The 15,018-nt window shown below is 42.4% G+C and overlaps 1 protein-coding gene across 22 annotated transcripts in view; it reads right to left on the reverse strand.

Moving 5' to 3' along the window:
• wnk1b (WNK lysine deficient protein kinase 1b) overlaps positions 1 to 15,018 on the reverse strand; it is an 82,736-nt gene that overhangs the window by 11,901 nt on the left and 55,817 nt on the right. For 12 of the 22 annotated variants that reach the window (XM_016677639.1, XM_016677635.1, XM_016677630.1 and 9 more), the window contains 13 exons: positions 13,027 to 14,415; positions 9,511 to 9,603; positions 9,130 to 9,204; positions 6,199 to 6,444; positions 4,131 to 4,201; positions 3,892 to 4,045; positions 3,602 to 3,718; positions 3,348 to 3,449; positions 3,077 to 3,128; positions 2,796 to 2,936; positions 1,844 to 2,693; positions 901 to 1,229; positions 744 to 805 (listed from right to left, as the gene is read on the reverse strand). In XM_016677639.1, the coding sequence (XP_016533125.1) occupies positions 744 to 805; positions 901 to 1,229; positions 1,844 to 2,693; positions 2,796 to 2,936; positions 3,077 to 3,128; positions 3,348 to 3,449; positions 3,602 to 3,718; positions 3,892 to 4,045; positions 4,131 to 4,201; positions 6,199 to 6,444; positions 9,130 to 9,204; positions 9,511 to 9,603; positions 13,027 to 14,415 (3,681 nt within the window). Of the gene's footprint in view, positions 1 to 743; positions 806 to 900; positions 1,230 to 1,843; positions 2,694 to 2,795; positions 2,937 to 3,076; positions 3,129 to 3,347; positions 3,450 to 3,601; positions 3,719 to 3,891; positions 4,046 to 4,130; positions 4,202 to 6,198; positions 6,445 to 7,619; positions 7,698 to 9,129; positions 9,205 to 9,510; positions 9,604 to 13,026; positions 14,416 to 15,018 lie in introns of all 22 variants that reach the window. The other 10 variants (XM_016677645.1, XM_016677632.1, XM_007564457.2 and 7 more) reach the window with 8 other exon arrangements.

The raw sequence follows: 15,018 nt of genomic DNA on the forward strand, positions 1-15,018 counted from the left end.
TTGCTGTGGAATATCAAGTCTGCTGCCCAGATATTGAGCTGTTGGCGTGTTTGACAAAGTCTTCAGTCAGAGGCTTCTTCAGATTCGCTGCAGAACTGACTGCTACCAGAGATCCTTACAACTTGCAGCATCACCTTCCAAATCACTTCCTGAAGATGCTGGGATGATACGAGTTACGGCAACATTTAAGTTCCTGTGAGGATAAATAAAATATTTCTGATTTGATTTTAATTATTTCTATTGGGAAGATAGTATAGTTTTAATTTAAGGTCAGGATTATATATTTTTGACATCAAATGTTCTAAAAAAAAAATCTCTGCTCATTAAGAAATACCCTGTGCTCTCCCTCAAAACAACATTTCTATGCAGATTTAAAGCCTCTCGCTTAAAAATGATCTACTACCGTTTGCATTCTTCTCTGTCTAATCAAACGCCGTAACAGTTTCAGATTATTTAGCTTAGATTTAGAAAGTCAGATTTTTGAATATATAAAGTTTTTTTTTTCCTAAATTTCGAAATACTAAAAGACATTCTGTAATAAGACTGTGCAGGAACCCTGTTAAAAGGAACTTACATGCCAGGTGAGTTGTAAGAGTAGCAAGAAACAATTAGAACTGAATATATATATTACTTTTAGCAGTAAATAACCATGCCCATGCTTCCTACCCATACATCCAATACCCATACACAAATTAAGCAATTAGACTCTGGAGTTATTAGATATGATATTCTGTGGAACTCACCGGTACCCTGGATAGGGGGGTTTTGGATGGAGTAGTCTGACCCATAGAAGAGGCAGGGATGACTAGGGAGATGTGAATCAGAAATTCAGTTAAAGAATTGATTTTTTTTTTTTTTTTTAAGAGTCGCACAACTGCAGAAACATAATCCTCTACATACTGGACGATGCAGGGGTGGCTACAGGTGTCCCTGGGCCTTGCACGGGAGCCGCTGACCCCAGAGGGCCCAGTGCCAGGCTGGAGGGGGGCAGCGGTGGGTTGACCGACTGGGTGGAGCCAGGAGCCGTTACAGACGCGGTGGAGGTGGGGCCGGCGCTGATGGGGGACGAGGTGCCAGCCACGGAGGCTCCAGAGGCGGGGTCAGCAGGTAGGACGTCTCCCTGTGTGGACGGCACCACTCCGCCGAGGTCCATGAAGAGCGAGCGCAGCTTCTTGTCCAGAGCTTGGATGTCGTCCGGTTTGCCTACGGACTCGGAGGAAGCCTCAGTCCTGAGAGACGACAAAGAGGGGTTACATCGGAAGATGATATAATAATCAGTAATTAATTTAAATAACACTTAATGCCAGGATTTTTGGTCTAGTTTCTAACTTTTCATCAAAAAATAGGAGCTTGTTTTAAGTCAATAATTCCTTAATAATGAAGAAAAAGTATTTGTTGCAAGTGAAATAATCTACCAGTGGAACAACAGATTTTCAGTTGTACGTTTCATCAATATTAAAGAATTACTGACTTAAAACAAGCCCCTATATTGTGCTGAAAAGTTACTTGTAAGTTAGCTTTGTCTTATTCCAGGTGTACCAAGACATTTGCATTAGAAATTAGACCAAAATTACTTGGTAAGAGTTTGTGACTTTGCAGTGCGTTGACTGGTTTATGCTGGTCTGGCACAGAGCAGATAAAAGTGGCTGATTATTGTCTCTAGTGTGCTAGGAGTCATTCCTGAGCACTTAAATAATTAAATGGTAGAAACCCTGCTTTGTAAAGTACAAAAATCTTAAACTTTATAGGAGAACATGATAATAAAAGCTGTAGGTTTAAAGCTGAAACGCACCTCCATTACAAAAACGTGGCATTTTAACAGAGGCTTTTTTTCGCGTCTCACCTCGTGTCACATTCTCCACAGTGTGCGTGTGTCTGCCCCGGCAGGGCTGCAGTCTGTGGCTGCGAGTGGACCAGAGTGGGCTGGACCGGAGGAACGGTCGTGGTCACCGGCTGGAGACCCACAGAGGCGGACAAGCCAGCTGCGGGAACTGGAAGGGCGGAGGAGGGCGGAGACATCTGTGGACCTGGGATGGCTGTAGTGGGGACAGCGGAGGCTGAGGTGGGGGAGACTGACGGATGATCCGACGAGAGTTCGAGAGCAGAGGAAGGAGGCGAGGATACGAACGGGACAGTCTGGCCTAGAAGAGAGGAAGTGAGCACCGTCGGCGGGACGCTGGAGATGCTGGTGATGCTGGCCGTTGGTACGGAGGTAGGCAGCGAGGCGGCAGAAACCGTTTGGGGCTGGATGTAAGCCGGGGGCTGGGTTTGCGTCTGACTTTGTGCTTGTGGTCGAGACGCAGCCTGCATCACGGGCTGAGACTGGAGGATGATCTGATTTACCAAGGTGGGAGGAGGAGGAGACGAAGAAAAGGGAGGACTGAAGGAGACGGGGGGCGCGGAGGTGGAGGGTGAGGAGAAGGAGAGGGGAGGAGGAGACGCTTCACTGAGCTGCTCTTTGACTTGATTTAGACTTGAATCCACGGAGGGAGTGACTACGCTGCTGTGTGGGGAGGCCGCCACCGCTGCAGGCTGCAGGGGAGGATGTGTGGAGTGGACGGAGGCCGGGGCGGTGTTGGGACCTGCGTCGTACTGGTTTTTACTCTGCCTGAGCTCAGAGAAGGCTTGGTGTAACGTGACTGCTCCCGCAGACTGGGAAAATACCAACATTTGGCCAGGAGAATGAGACTGGGCTAAACGGACACAAAAAAAGAGAAAGAACACAATTTAAGAAAAAGAGAAAAAAAAAAGAGAGAGAAGCTCATCCAGGAAGAAGATAAATCGGGTCTACTTACCAGTTTCAGACGGAGTTGGCGGGGCAGGTGTTGGTGAGGGGGGCAGGGTTTGGTCCTTCAGTCTGCCTTCTGGTACAGGACTAACGATGAATCTCCGTCCTGCTGAGTGGACCACCTGTGACGTCGCACTGGGAGGGATGTCTAAAATACAGAAAAACAAATGTTTTCCCATTTATGACGGAACAAAAAAAAAAACAACAAAAAAAACCTAAACTTGAAATGTTAGATTTTGGTGGATTTTCTCTTCTAAACAACAGTTTTATTTATTAAGTTGTTCCTACCCGGCATGGGGCTGCTTATCGCAGGAATCAGCTCTTCCTTGTCACCCATCATCTGGAAATAAATGAGCGAACGTGTTAGTAACTCGGAACCTTTTAAAAAATTATCGCTTCAGAAAACCGGCTGGTTTTTGAGAGTGCGAAGAGACAAAGTCTGAAAATGTTTCAGCAAAAATTTCCAACGCTGCAAAAACATTATTATCGTTCCACAATGAACACAAGACCAAAAGCTTTTCCTCTGAAAATGAATTGAGACCCAGACTTATGTCCTCACCTGACTTCCTGCGTCTCCCTTCTGATCAGCGTTCTCGATGACCTCTCTGACCTGCTCGATGAACGACTCTCGCTCACTCTCCAGGATGAACTCACTCTCAACCTGGAACAACCAAACAATCAGACACACTTAGATTCTTTTTATGGCTTAAAGTCCTTTCTTCCCACCTCTACTCAAGAACCTGATCAAGCATAGGAGAGGCTGAGCAAGATCTCTGAATATGGACAAAAGCAGTCGGGTGATCAGCACCGTACCATGATCTGGGCGATCTCCTCAGGGTTGTCTCCGTCGAGATCGAACCTAAATGTCACCATCTTCCTGTTGTGGGTCTCCAGCTGACACTCTGCCACTCTGTCTCCTCGGTTGGAGATCTGCATTCATCGACGCCAAACAAAACAAAGAAATAAACACGAGAACGTGAAAAAGTGATCTACATTTTGACCAACGATTCATGACACGCATTTGAATTCACAATTCTGTAACACGTCGTGTCGCACAAAGCAAGATGTTAAGACGATAGAACGATTGGGAAAAGAGTCGTTACACTGAGGACGTGGAGTTTCGCCTTGGACGTCTTCTCGTGACGCGACCGGCTTCGCACAGAACGCCTCTGATGCCGTTTGGCGGAGCGACCCTCATGACGGCCGCCGCCTCCTCCTTCGTTTCCGTCGCTCAGGCCCGACGTCTCCGAGTGGCCGCTGAGGGAAAGGCAGGCGTTAAAAACGAAACGCGCGAGAAAAGGCTTTTATTATACGTTATCCGATATCCACTTGCATACATTACCTTTCTATAGATGAGAGAACTTGGGGTGGCTGCAGTTGGCCCTGCGACAGCTCTGAAGATTGCGAAGCCGACTGTAACACACATAACCCGACATGTTTATGTTGTCGTGAACAAGCATAAGGCGTCACCACACACACACACACACACCAGGAAAACTGTGGGGATGAAAAAATGCATTAAAGCTGGGAAAAACACTAAGAAAGACTAGAAAGCAACATGAAAATTACCTCAACAGCAAATGTTAAGATGCTTACCCAGAATCTATCAAACTACAGTCTCTTTTAATAAAACTTAAAAACGTGTGAGCCTGGAAAAATGGTTAAATCGCCCTTAATTTAAGACTTTGTCCTGTAAATACAAATCCCTTAGCTGTGATTTGTTTTGCATATCAACACTCTGCAGAGCTCTCTTGACTCTAATTGCCATTGTAACAGATTTTAATTTTATTCTGGCACCAACAAAAGGAAACAAAGAAATGCTCAACATAACACATTTTATATAAACCAGCTTTAGACTCTCAATAGAGTGAAATACTGAATCTTGGTATTGTCATAATATTTTTTTTTTCATTCTTTACTTTTGCGTGCAAAACAATCTTTTCTTTGTTTAAGCAACTTTTCAGATACACACACTCTACTTATGGCTGGGATAAAATAATTCAATGCAAATCCAGATAATGAAAGAGGGATTTTGTTGTGAACGCTTCTTTTCAGTTTAATGTTTTTTTTGTTTGTTTTTTTTTAAATAGAATTGGGCACATATAAATCAATTTGTTGTGGATTGCTTAATTGACATTTCATTTTTTGGTCTGTATTCAATATTTCTTCCATACTTTGCAGTCTGGTCTAAATATATTGGAGTTTCTATAATCCATACAGGGTCAATTACATAATTTGGTTATTGCATCTCAACCATAGGCTGTCATCAATAAGCTTCTGGCTGAATATCTAACCAATCTTTTAGCCAGAGTTGGTGGAGGTCATTTAAAAACTGGTTGGCTTCCTGGTGGAGGCTTGGCGTTGAGACTCAGAGAATTAATTTTCAATAGGGTTGGGGTCAGGGATTTGGAAACGCCATTCCGAAAGCTTAAGAATAGAGTGCTTTATCCATTACATAACCAGACTGGATGCGTGTTTGAGCTCACTGTCCTGCTGGAGCGCCCAACTTTCTGACTCAAAGCTTTCAGATGAAATCTCTAGTTGGGATTCCTCATGAAGTTAAAGTTCTAAATCTGGAACGAAACGGTAATGCAGAAACACTAGTGACGCTGAAGCTTTACGTCGCCATGGACTGAGAGGGAAAGTTTCCCACCTGGACAAAATAAATGCCTTCTGGAGGAGTCACTGCAGTGATTTCAGACTCTAACGTCACCGATTCAACAGTTAAGCATGTCGGCGGCAGCATCAATCTTCACTTTCCCAATAGGACACTCATCTCCATCACACATCAGAACTGGCTAACATCGAGCTCCTGGTATGGCTGTCCCAAAGGTCCGAACTCTACACTATTTAATGAAAGGATATACATTTCATTAATCCCAGAGATGTGCAGATTATACTTATTAACTGGGTCTATTCCAGGAAACCAACCAGTTTGAGTGAACTGGTGGTTCAAAAGACACCCAGAATTATTCCAGGAGCTTGTTTAGACCAACAAACAAACAAATGGAGGAGGTGCTGCTTGTTATGGGGCATTTAATTAACTGTTGCGGGATGAGTTAAAATCCACAGTAAAGATCCGAATGACTTAAAATCCACAGTAAAGTCAAACATGTGGACCCAATTCTAATCATGCAAATCATTGCACCTGATTGTATCATCAATAGACTTTGGAAGAACAGAGTTTATATCATTTAAGGCCTAAATCAAACTGAACTTAATGCTCATGATGGGCAGATGTAGATGTCTGGCGAGTGACTAATTTACAAGTTCGTGCTTCGAACTGGGGAAGATGAGGATAAATATCAAAAGATTGACTTTAGGACTTTTGGACAATGCAGCATTTATTTTTACCCGAACCTGTAACGGCGCCATAACCTCCAGTTGGTGGCTTTGAACAGAACCAGTACCTTAGGAGGGGCTTCCATGGGAGAGTCAGGAGGGACGGTGACTACGCTGATGACTGGCACCACGGTGGCCAAAGGCTGAGGCACAGGTGTGGGCACAGGAGGAAGAGGAGAGGGAACAAGTGTAGGCACCACCCCAGCAGGGATTGGCAGAGAAGAGGGGAGGGAGGGCACGACTGGTGTCGGAAGAGCCGACGGAGAAGGAAGGGTCACCATGGGAACAGTAGAAGTTGGCGGAGGTAAACTGGGCTGAATGGGTGGTACCGAGATAAGGGGAAAACAGAAACAAGAAGCAGGAGGGGAAAAAAAAAATTCAAGAAAAGGATAGGAGCAACGTCAAAGGAATGAGGAGGAAGTAGATAAACCCAAATGATGATTAAAAGTGAGAATGTGGCGAAAATCGACATTCGTGGCTTTTGTACCACCTTTCTTTTCTTCAAATGTGAAAATTATGAGCAAACATGTCTGACTGTATATGGCAAAGTGTAGGCAAAAAACCTGGAAGGTTTTTTCTTTTAGAGACTTGGGAGAGTTGAGAGTGAACAGCAAATTCTGTACACGGCAAACACATATAGCACAGCTGTAAGTCATGCATGCATCTGTGGCTCTTCATTCAGTGACTAAAACAAAATCGTGATAGTGATGGCTAAAACATAATGCGTTGAATCAATCCACAACACACAGGACTCAGACCTTGTGAATTTCATCACATACAAGCTTAACGCCTGTAAGTCGTTAAAAAAAAAAAGAAAGAAAAAGTTTAAACATAAGAGCTGAAGTGCTTAGACTTTAGGCAACCTGCAAGTCAAAAGACATTTTATATAATAAAAGGGCTTCTCAGTCTAAAAGGTAACTCCAAAACACCAGTGGTTAAGGAGGTGGAGGTGTTTAAATCTAAGAAAATTATTTTTCATACTTTGAGAACAGCCCAAAGTCTAAGATGAAGGAAGGAAAGAAAAAAAAAAGTGCAAATGAACCATAAAAAAACCCAAATCTATTTTGATTTTGTGAAATGTCTGTAATTTAGAATTAAATTTTTTTTAAAAAAGTGATCCAGCTTGCATTTAAAGTTTCTCCTTTGCTTGGTGATTAAACATTAACCCTTCTGATATTTAGCAGTCTTTGATTCTGGAATTAGTATCCATCTTCATTTCCATAAAATATCCTCCTCTGTGTATGATTCATGCTTTTAATCACAGGAGTTAGTCGGAGAGCCAAAGGAAAAATGCTAACAAAAGATGACAGAGTTACTTCAGTCAATTAGAGAGGCTGAATTTGCCTGTAATCTGTGGGACATCAAACACAGCAACAAACAACACTGATGTGTTGTTAGCTTCAAGGGTGCAACACACACACACACACGCACACGCACACACACACACACGTAGATGGACATTGGTTTACAATATGTATTAGGTCAGTACCTGAACCAGAGCTTGCTGAGCAGCCTGGTATAACAGATAAAGATGCTCTATACTGGGAGAGGGGCTTAGGTCACAAAACTACACGCACCACAGAAAGACGAGACAATCCCAGAGGTGAAAGACAAGCAGCATGCAAGAGGATCAAAAGACAAGAAAATGAATCAAACTAAGAGTTTAAACTGAATCATGCACAAACTCATCACAGTAGTCATTTCAAAGCTGCCATCTTGTACAGTTCATTTGCTTATTCACGTGAACGCAACTTATAGCTTCCAGTATTATCAACAATCCTGGTAAAGATAAGCAGAACGCAATTCAAAATGCTTCCATGGAGATCTGGTCACTCTTTGCTACCATCCTCGTCACAGTACATGTTGGCAAGGACTGCTGGGATTTGCTGCTCTTACTGTAGATGTTGGTAGATTTAGGCGAGTAGCTGTTCTTGTAAGCGACACGCAGAGAAAAATAGTTTTAGCTTTGCCCTGAAAGATGACCGAGACGACTTAAAGGTAGATGTTTTCAGTTTAAGTGACGTGTTTACAAGTGAAGTCAGAGATGCAAAAGGCTATTTAAAAAAAAATAAAATAAAATAAAATGCATCTCATATGATATATTGAGAAATGTTTGCGGTTTATTCAGGCGGCAACAAAGTGAAAGGAAGACATTCATCAGCTAACAGTGGACTGATTTTTTATTTTTTAAACTATTTATCAATATCAAAATAAATACAACTACATTTTGTTCTAAACATTTCAAGCTCATCCCTAAGTAGCATATAGTGATCTTACACAATGACAAGTGCTCATTATAGTTATTCTAATGCTTATAATTATGAATCTGCTTATTAAAACCTGAGGGAAAAGTTGTTGATGACTAATTTAAACTGAAAAGTTTCTGCAAACTCCAAAAGTGATTCAGTTATCCTTATTATATAGAACATGACAGTGACTTTCTTATAAAAACATATTTTTTTAATGTGGAAAGTATTCTCCACTGAATAAATGATTTTGGTTAGTGTCTGAATATTTCACAGCAATAAAAAGCAATTTCTAAACATCTTTACCAGGAGTGATGATAGTATATACAGCACATATACAGTGGTTACAACCTAAATTAGTACATAGACGCCTTCCTAAGTCTCTAAAGTGATTATGAACACGTGTGTTTGCAAAAATAGCAACATATGGACTTGCATAAACATCAGCAAATCAAGGCTTTAGGACAGGGATTCTACAGGCAGCTTTTAGACGGGTCCTTGGTCCAAAACACACCCGAACCAAACGGCTGAACGCCTGCCTGAACAAGTCAAGTTCAACATCGTCCTGCTCCTGACCTAGTTATTTGATTCAGGTGTGCTGAGGCAGAGACGCATCTGAAAGATGTGGAGCTTGGAGCTCATCTATTGTATTACACGTTGGTTCACAAGAATTTAATTGCAAAGTGCCGGCAAAATACACTTCCACGATAAGAATCAATAAATGTTGAAGGCAGGTTGCACTGAAATAGTTACCTGTGCAGACGTCTGTTGCAGTGCTGTGTGGGTTGGACTCTGAAGGGAAACAGAACTCTGACCGGATAACACAGCCTGGGAAAAAAAAAATTAATTATAGATACAGTGTAGGGTAGCAACAAAATGTAAGAGGTCAAAACAAAAGGTTAAAAAAACAACCCTAAGCTCTGAATTTGAGCCTATTTTAAGAAGAATGCAATGTTTCTCTTTATTTCATGAATAACAAAATGAGGGGTTTGCAATGTCATGTATATTTGTTTAAATAGACTGCTATAAAGAGGCAACCTCTCAGTTACTCTTACAAAGAACCAAAAGATGCTTTTTTTCTGTATGTGGTTCATAATAATAGCTGTTGGATTTAAATTCTCTTCATTTTCCTACCTGTTGGGAAGTCCCTGTGGGATCAGGCTGAGTGGCGGCAGGAACCAGAGGGGTTCCTGAACTTGGTTTAGGGGTGGGAGTCTGAACCTGCTGCTTAGGAACAGATTTATAGAAAAAGAGCAAAGAACAGACAAAGAGGAAGAGATCCAATGTGGCATATGGGGAAAAAAGATGGAGGATGTAGATGGGGAAATCAAGAAATTGAGGACAAGAAAAAAGAAAAAAGGAATCAATCAGTACATGTTTGTAGATTTGAACCCAAACCAAGCATGAGTGCAAACACAAGACACTCCTTCTCCCTTACTTTCAAACTACACTCTCCTCTTGTGTATGCACACATGCACAGAGACACCAAATGTACAATAAACCATCCAGAGGATGGTATAAGCACACCGACATTGGCTGGATGGAAATATAGCAACGGTACAGGCACATTACTGGGGTTAGGCAGGGTGTAAGTAGGACACTGCACATGCAGGTAAGACCCTAAGTGATTGGCAGTGATAATAACTATTACATAATGTCGTGATGGTGAATTCTAGCATAGTGGTTGGAATATAAAAAACAGAATGTTGAACTAAAGAGTCAAAGCCGTATTTTCTGTCCGACCTTCTTTGTCCCACTTTTACCGATTAAGGGGTGAAAAAAAAAAGAAAGAAAAAATCTCATTTGAGCTCACTCCTTCAATTTTGAGCCTCAACCTTTGTGGGTCTCTACTAATTGTGCATAAACAGAAGATACAGTTGCAGTTGGTGGTTTACATAGACACATCATGGGCAGTAATATCCTAGTAATGTTATGCTTCTATGTTATTTGTTCTTCTTTCAGAGTGCAATGATGATGCAGCAAAGAATTTCAATGACTTAACCAAAAAAAAAAACAAAAAAAAACTCAATGTACAATACAATATATATATATATTTTTAGGTAATCCATTTTAAACCCAGCTTTCATGTGCATTTGAGATAATTGAAAATCCAAACTAAATATAAATGTCAACCAAATAGATTTTTTTTTAAATTTGTAATTCTGATCATTTCACTCTTGGAAAAAAATAAAATAAAATAACAGTTTGAATCTTTAAAAGCCTAAAATTAAAGCAGCATTTATGTCCATGATGAGCGTATGTAAAATTATTACCAAAACTGCACTTTCACCAAGTTTCTCACATAATCTAAAGGATCGCAGGGCAGCATCTCACACAACCTTTGGATGACTGAACCCTCAGAAGGCTGTGGGCAACTCCGTACCTGTCATAAAGCTCACCTTGACGAAGTCTGCTGAAAGCTTTTGGCAGGTATAGCATGTTGCACCACACACACACACACACACACCCCTACCTACCCTTCTTTTAACAACACAGGCGGCAAAACATAGAGGAAGTTCACGTCACAAATTTAATTGATAAATTTATATATTTTTTTTTAATTAGGATGAATGACAGGGAAACCAATTATGAGTGAATGATTGGAAAATGCAGAAATTAAAAGTGGCTGAAAGCAAATGCGAAAATATATTGCTGGCAATGTAAACACCAGCATTCTAAGGGTTTGACACGTTTTAATTAATCGCTGAAGTCTACAATAACATAACATAAAAAAAAAAAGAAAACCTTTTTGGATTTACAACAGAAAATCTACACAAACATAAAATGGGTTTCAACACGGTTACACTGCTTAGTGTCCAAACCCCCTCGGTTTTGTTGTATGTCTCTGTGTGTTTGCCCATACAAACCAGCAAAGTCTTGCTTATTGTTATGACTGTTAGAATTTATTATTTTATTTTTTTTTTAGTTTTATTTAAATCCTAGATTGCAATAAATTAGCCTTTTTCAGATGGTTGGAGTGACTCGTATTTTGAAGATCAAGCCGACTTTGGATTTGTACGATCAACATTCAAGTATACCACAGAGTGCGTATACTCACACAAACACACATTTTTTCCATATACATTCATATATGAACATACAGACAAAATATTACTTACTTATACGACAAAGAAAAACAAAATAAAACAACAAAGGCACAGAAAGGAGGGGGCTTGGATCGTTTCTAAAGCTTATACACCAGAGAGGGTCTCGCACACAGCTTCTAAATTACATATAACCAGTAATAATGACTCTTCTAATGGACATGGAACAATGTGATCCAGGTCAAAACTTCCTCCTATTAAGCCCTAATTGAACTGTATTAGATTAAAATCACGCTCTTCCTCGGCAACGCTTCACACACGATTACCGAGTGAAGGAACGGTGAGCTCGTCGTTATAATGGGAGCGTTGTGAGACTCTCTCTGTGGTGCCGATATACGACTGTAGGGGGTTAAAATCAAAACATGACTACAGGATGAATAATAAGCATCAGCTGGGGAGAGCTGCTGGGTCAGCAGGGTATGAGAACAACGGGGGGGTCCGTACGACTGCCTCTGGGTCAGATTACTAATATAATTTGATTGAAAAGCACTAAGATCTGACATCCTCTTGTTTTAGGCACTCCCAACAATCTCATGGGCAAAACAAAAAATAAATATCCATTAAATAGTTTTAAAAACACTGATGTAAATCAGGTCAAACATTTGGGATAGAAACCAAAGGGAAATAAATACAGGGTTCCAACAAATCTTATATTTAACACATTAACACATTTTTTCCAGACTCAAATGTCAAGATTGTTGAAGGAAGGTTCTTGGAAGATTCCCAGCTCTGAGTTCATCTTAAAAACGTGCACATCTGTGAAATTGCAAGTTTTTGAGATCATAATTTAAACCTTTTTCGACCTTTAACTGCGACATGTGCTGTACAACTCAACTGAAAAACAAACAGGGGCAAAGATGTGAAATTAATGCAATAGAGTGGTTGCAGTAGTGTGCGCACCCTCAAATAGTTTGATTAGATTAACCCTAAGATGGGTTAATTCAACTCCAGTGACTGTGACGAAACTGATATATATTTGTATTTGCCTTAGACAATAACACAGAACGCTGCAGAAGTATTGGTTGTGTTTTTATGTATGCTTTGTTTGAAGATGGAAGTAATTTCTTCCAAAAGAATAAAAACAAATAAATAAAAAAAACATACAGACCTGTATAAAATAAAAAATGAGAACAAGCAGTATGTAAACTTCTGCATTCAGATTGCTGAATGGATATTTCTCACCTCATAAATTTGTTTTTCAGAAAAATTGGTGTTCACACTAAAGGAGAAGTCAATTCGTTACGGTCTTGCTTTCTTGACGTTACAAAAACTGGCATATTTGCAGAAATGTTCACACTTTTGAGAGCCACTCTAGATTACAGTTTATCTTTGTTGCAGTCACGTTTTTTTTGGGGGGGGGGTTTGTAAAAATGCAAATAATCTGTAATCTAATATTCTATAAAATACAGAAAGTTATTTTTGTAAAGACTGTTGGAACCCTGTAAGAAAAGAAATCATCCCAGTTCTGAAAAGCGATAACTGAATGATTTCCTTTAGCAACTGACCCAGAGGTATAACGAGTGTTTCTGAGGTCTGAACTCTGTACCAGAGGGGGAAAAGCAGCCTGCATTGACTCAAGGTGGGCTGCATCGTGTTGGGCTTCCTGCTGGGGCCAGGGACTCTGCAGAGACTCCGGCTGAGCCGACGACGCGCCGCCAGGTGGGAGTTCAGACGACGGGGTGGGAGGGAAAAAGTTCTGGACTGAAGGCGGATGACCCTGGGGTTCTTGGAGAAGGGCTCCCCCCGAGGAATCGTAGTGTGCGGAAGAGGAGGACCGAGGGATTGACTGAGCGGCTGACGAGTCGAACTGAGCGGGGAGATTAGGGGGAGGAGGCGACTGAAACTCTCCTGCATCAGAGGAGGCCAGAGAGTCGCTGGACGGTTCAGGGCTCCGGTCCTTTGCGGTCAAACCGATGTGGTGAAGGAGGAGGTTTCCTGGAGGCAAAGGAAGCTCTGGGCTGATGTAGGCGTAGAGCTCCTCCGTAACCGGCTGGAGTCGGTTGTAGGTTCCCGAACCGCCCGACCCGGTCCCGGAGCTGTCCTCCAGAGGGAGGTCCATGGAGCTGCGGCGAGCTCTGTAAATCCTGGACGCCAGCAGGTTCGGGTCTGCAGCGGCGGCCGCAGCAGCCGCAGCTAGATGAAACTCAAAAACACTTCCAGCAGGCGGTGCGTCGGCCATTACTGGAGGTGCAGAAATGGGGAAGGGGGATGAGGATGCATGCTGTGGAGGAAAGCAACCCTCGGACGATGAAGAAGAGATTGAACCACCGGTGGAAGGAGTCATCGGGGGCAGCATTGGAGGTATTGGGCTGTGTGCGCTTATTCTCTGCATGATCTGTGGGTGGATGAACCCTGGTTGAGGTGGAGGACCAGGATCAAAGCCCAAGCTCGCTGCCGCAGCTGCTGCCTGCCTCTGATGATGGAAACTCAGATGACCCAGCTGGTGGGCAGTCATCGGATACCCCGCATATGCCATTGCTTCGTAATGGTCCAACAAAGCAGCTTGATTAAGACTCAGCCGCCTCATGGCTTCCTCGTGTTCCGCTCTCATGTCCTTGTAGCCATACAAAGTCGGCTCGGATTGCCCCGGGAGATGCAGAGAATCGCCAGGGCCGAGTCTCTGAGCCGCTGCCGCAAAGCCAGGATTCACCATAAAGAGAGACGGACCCTCAACAGCTTCCATCCCAGAAAACGGGTGCAGGGTGCTCCCGTAGCGAGGGTAGGCGGGCTGGAAGTGCCGTGTATGCGCCTCCAGAATGGAGGTGCTTTTACGTCTCTGGGTGTTGTAGCCCTTCGGGGGGCCGGTGGGAGGAGGAGAGAAGGAAACGGGGCGCTCGGGGATGGAGGGGAAGAAAATAGCAGGAGGCTCCGGGAGAGTTGGGACTCCTCCGGCCGAGCTCGCTCCTCCGCCGAAGGCGTGTGGCAATGAGTGCTGCTACGACAACGAGATACAATCGATTTGAGAATGAAGATCAGGTGAATCGCAGGGAGAACCACAGAAAAGACCAAAAACGAAATGGGGCAAGAAAACGTTGACATTTCAAATAAGCAGAATAAAAAGAAAAACATCCATCCACCAGAACATAAGGAAACTGAGTTAAGTGGCAGCAAAGTTTAATCAAAAAGTATATATATGTATAAAAAAAAAAAAAGTCGGCAGGTGAGGCGTAGATGTAAAGCCGGTTACAGTAGATGGATCGCAGCTGCAGCACAAAGACAGGCAGGCCAAAAAAATAAACCCGATAAGACACAGAAACTCACAGTTGGAAAAAAGTGGAGAAGGCAAGAGGAAATGCCAAAAAGGCTCTAAGCGTGGCAAGAGTCCAGATGCATCTTCAGTCAGACAAACTGTATTTATTACAGAATTAACCATTCGTGAGGCAGTTAAAAATAAATTACACAACTTCGTCTACCCTTCAGTCGATCTAGAAGAAGGTTTTGGTTCTGACTGTAGATGCACCTCACACGAGACGTCTGTACCATGGAGCATGATCATGGCTCACAACTGTCTTTGTTCAATGTGAACACATGACGGTCA

Source organism: Poecilia formosa, unplaced genomic scaffold (genome assembly GCF_000485575.1).
Source record: "Poecilia formosa unplaced genomic scaffold, Poecilia_formosa-5.1.2 Scaffold159, whole genome shotgun sequence".
NCBI lineage: Eukaryota > Metazoa > Chordata > Actinopteri > Cyprinodontiformes > Poeciliidae > Poecilia > Poecilia formosa.